We start from the raw sequence: 4,462 nt of genomic DNA on the forward strand, positions 1-4,462 counted from the left end.
CAACAACTGTTTGAAGTCTGTTTATTTTTTTATTTTTATTTTTATTCGTGTATTGGTTCATTTAATTAATATTTTTTTTTTAATTATTTTATTTTTTTATTTTTTATTTTTTTAGCGGGTGTGTTGGGCTCTGAGTTCTCATTCCAGAGCATATCGGCTCCAGCAAGCGTCAACTCCACATCCATGCAATTCCTTCTGGATGGAAACACTGAATTTTAACAGCTGAAGGACAAGCTTAAACCGGGTGTTTTATTGTAATTATTATTATTGTTATTATTATTATTATTTTTTTTTTAACAGGAGAGGACCAAAACAGGGCTCCGATGGAAATAACCATGCAGCTTATTGGCTTCATTCTGGTCGTGACCGGCATCGCTAAAGGTAATTTGAATTAAGAATCCTGTTGTAAAGTCGCTGTTCACTCAGGTAGACACTGAAAACAGGGCAAAGAGGAATTTTTTTTCTCAATTTTTTTTTTTTTTTTTTTTAACAGACTGTGAGGAAAACAAACTATTTTCATTTTTTTTTTTCCCCCACCTCCTCAAAATGTTGCTCTTTCCGTGCGAATGGAAAGCAAAGGAAAAGTGCAATTTGCTGTTTGTTGAATTGCGTGGCATTGTGAGCGTGCTCATCTGATCCTCCAGGTTTGGAGTGCGGCGCGGGCTGCAACGCTGAGCGCGGCCACTGTGAGAAGGCGGTGGGGTGCAGGTAGGAAGATGTCAGAGAGATTAAATTAAAAAAAAAAAGGTTCCGGACTCCCTGCCACAGCGATTTCACAACTTTATACCTGTACTATCTCCTTCCCGCACGTCAAACTCTGCGTCATTCTGCTTTCATGGGTTTAAATCATAGTCTAGTCCACGTGAGTGAAATGTACTATAAAATATTTTAATTTCCAGGTTAAAGCAGAATTCATTATGAATGTTAAATAATGATTAATAATGAATTTATTGTTCCATAGGCCGTAGTCTATTGTGTCTTAATAATAGAATAATCCAAATATGAATAACCATAATCTTAAACGGAAAAAAATGATTATATTGATTAAGATCCTGAATTCCTCCACTGGGATTATTTTGAATCCAGTTTTTTTGGGTCCGTCTTATTTAATCTTATCTTATCAAATGTTATCTCATCGTATCTTATCTTATTTCATTATGCCTTACCCCATGGTTCCTTATCTCACCTTTTTCTCATCTTACCCCACTGGTCCAGCATGAGTCACAGTGAGGGCATCGCCCCTGAACATGAATAATCCGGCAACGCCGCGCTCTGTGTGAAGCATGTGTTGGATGGGTGTTTGACCTTCTGTTGATCAGGTGTAAACCAGGGTGGCGGGGGAAGTCGTGCGACCAGTGCATCCCCTTCCCCGGCTGCTCGCACGGCACGTGTGAGAAGGCGTGGCAGTGCATCTGCCAGGAAGGCTGGGTGGGCAGCCACTGTGACCAAGGTGGGTCTCCGTCAGCCCACCTCAGACACCATCTTTAACCCCTCGGCGTCTCCGAGCTGCGGTGGAGTGGAAGTGGAGAGGCTGCGAGGCTAACCTTTTCATAACATGGGTCCTTTGGAAAATATTGATTGAATTGCAATTAAAAGCCAAAGTGGTAAATACGGAATAAGACTGGAAACGTCTCTCCCAGCAATCAAAGCCGGGAGTCTGGTCTTCTGCTCCACGGCTGCATGAGAGGCATGGATTCCAAGGCAAATCCTTCAAAAATTGACAATTTGGCCTGCGGCTTCCCAATGAAATAGCAAGAATTTAATTACAGTTCATGACATGCCATATGCTGCGTAACCACAGCCAGCGTGGATGGTGCATACATGGTGAATATAAAGTACCTTGCAGTGCTTGAAGCTAAAAGACAGTAAAAGGAAAAGAGGATATAAAACACAAGGCTTCTCTGCCTCCTGGCTCGGTGTGACTTGCTTATCAATGAGCACATCAAGCGTCTTTCTATTTGTGGTCCGCCTGCATATGTGGTCCGTCATTTACACAATCTTCTTTCTGCAATATAGCCGACATGGGCAAAGTGGGACGACATTAAAGTGGGACGACATTAAAGTGGAACGCCGCCGCCTTGTCTTTCGTGGGTTTATTTGTGAGCTGTGAAACACGCGGTGACGTTGGCCTGTTGCAGTGGCGTTGCATAAAAGTGTAAAGACTAAGTCGTGCCTCCACCCTACAGCGTGGAGGGGTGAGACGGAGCCACAGGCACTGCGTACGAGACGCTCTGAAACGAGGGAGGAGAGAGAGAGAGAGAGAGAGAGAGAGAGAGTCTGTTGGAAGTCTAAAAAAAACAAAAAAACCTTCATCGTATATTTTGTTCCCCTCCCCCCCAGACACTCGCCTGTGTTCATCGCAGCCCTGTTCGGGCAACGCCACCTGCATCGAGACGGGCACGGGAGGATTCCTCTGCGTGTGTCCCCGCGGCTTTGTGGGCGAAAGCTGCCGCCTGAGGAAAGGACCGTGCCTGACGAATGGGTACCGGCGCTCAGAGCCATTACCAGTCATTACAGTCACACGTTGCAGGCGGACGCGGCGGGTCGGGAGCGCAAAGGCGCCATCCTCCCGCTCATCAGACCTATATAAAGGGATCTCGGGGAGGCAGCGAGCTGACGGAGTCCTTCTCGATCCAAAATCCAACCCGTCTGTTTTCCTGGTTCTCGACCGCCTTTTCTTATTGGGTTGGAAGGATACGCCCGGAATGCAGCGCAGCCCAGTCAAACTTTATTTCACACTCAATAAGCAATGATTTGAGTCAAATGTGAACTGGGGCTTTGTGTCTTCTATTACAGTAGAAGGCTTTTGGTATTATTATTATTATTATTATTATTATTATTATTATTATTATTATGGATGTGATGTGGTGTGAAAAGGCCATGCATATGAAATCAGTCTGCCAGAGCGATTGTGCAGAGATTGAATGTGAAGGACTTATAATGTCCCATTATGCCAGAGATTATTTTTACCCCGTGCCTTTCATTAGCGTGCGCTCACTGTGGAAGACTGTTGTTATCACACATCCTGGAAAAACGTGTGCACCGGTGTGCCTTGTCACTTTCATTTGCATAAAATTTGATTAGAAAAATGTGTTTTGCTGTGACCGAGATGCGGCGGGCGAATGGGATGCGATGCTGTCGAATGCGTCTGTCTGATCGACTGAATATTCATCCCGTAATCCCATAACACCGCTCTGTCTCGCAGCTCTCCTTGCCAGAACGGAGGCACGTGCACGGACGGCGGCGGCGCGGCGGTCTACTCCTCTTGTCTGTGTCCCCCTGGCTTCGCCGGGGATTTCTGTGAGATCAACGCCGACGGCTGCCAGCCCAACCCTTGCCTCCACGGGGGCAACTGCACCAACCACGGCCTGGCCTTCGCTTGCGACTGCCCCGTCGGCTTCTCGGGTTTCACCTGCAACGACTCTGCCCCGCCTGCCGCCCCGCCCCCCTGCATCGCCCGGCCCTGCGCCAACGCCGGCGTCTGCGCGGAGAAGCCCGACGGGAGCTTCTCCTGCGCCTGCCTCAGGGGCTTCTCGGGCCCCCTGTGCGCCCAGCAGCACCGACCCAGGGCCAAGCCCAAGCCGGCGCGGGCCCCGGAGCACCGCGTGCTGTCGCTCACGCCGCAGCACTACGCCCTCCCCGCCCGCGCCTTCCACAAGCTGCTCCGCCCGCCGGAGACGGAGCCGCTGAAGATCACGCTGAAGGAGGCGGGGCACTCCTCCGGCGGCCCGGTCACGCACGGCCAGCTCCTGTGCTTCAGCGTGCTGGCCCTGCTCACCTGCCTGGTCATCCTGGGGACCACGGGCATCGTGTTCTTTGGCCGCTGCGAGACCTGGCTGGCCAACGCCAAATACAGCCAGCTGGTCCGGCAGCACAGGGAGCACCTCCTGCGAGAGGCCGGCGCTGGCGGCCCGGACGAGCCGGAGAACTCCGTGAACATCATCCTGCCCGAAAAGATTAGACTCACCAGCTTTGGACGACACTATACGTCCATCTGATTTTTGTTTTTGGACGGACACACCCCCATGTCTCTTTGTCTGTCCGCCATTGGCTCTTCAGCACAGATCCCTACGGAGGATGTTTGAATGTATATTCATTGGGACAAAATGGACGACCCAGACGGAGGATTGCACCTTTGGATAAAAGGGATGCTGGTAGAATATAATACAACCAATACTGCGCCAAATAGCAAACTGGATCATTTTCATGGCTTCTGGTTTCTCATCTGTACAGTACTTCATGGTGGGTCCATTTGATATACAGTATCGGGTTCACAATTTTGCAATATGTATATATTAAAGGGGACCTATTATGCTCCTTTTTACACAAGTTAATAGATGGTCTCTGAGGTCCCCAAACATGTCTTTGAAGTTTGTTGCTGAAAAAAAAAAACTGAGACACTGAGACGATGCATTTTAGTCTTTCTGACATGCCTCTGTATCCCTCTTGTTCCAAACGGGCT

The 4,462-nt window shown here is 48.7% G+C and overlaps 1 protein-coding gene across 1 annotated transcript; it reads left to right on the forward strand.

The window, feature by feature from the left end:
- Positions 1-335: 335 nt before the first annotated feature.
- Positions 336-3,998, forward strand: dlk1 (delta like non-canonical Notch ligand 1; the record flags this gene model as incomplete). The annotated part of the gene is made up of 5 exons (XM_080012811.1): positions 336-381; positions 645-708; positions 1,320-1,450; positions 2,341-2,482; positions 3,206-3,998. The coding sequence occupies 5 exons, from the start codon at positions 336-338 to the stop codon at positions 3,996-3,998; spliced, it is 1,176 nt and encodes a 391-aa protein (XP_079868937.1).
- Positions 3,999-4,462: the final 464 nt, after the last annotated feature.

The sequence above is a fragment of the Zeus faber genome, assembly GCF_960531495.2.
Source record: "Zeus faber genome assembly, chromosome: 13".
In the NCBI taxonomy this organism is placed as follows: Eukaryota; Metazoa; Chordata; class Actinopteri; order Zeiformes; family Zeidae; genus Zeus; species Zeus faber.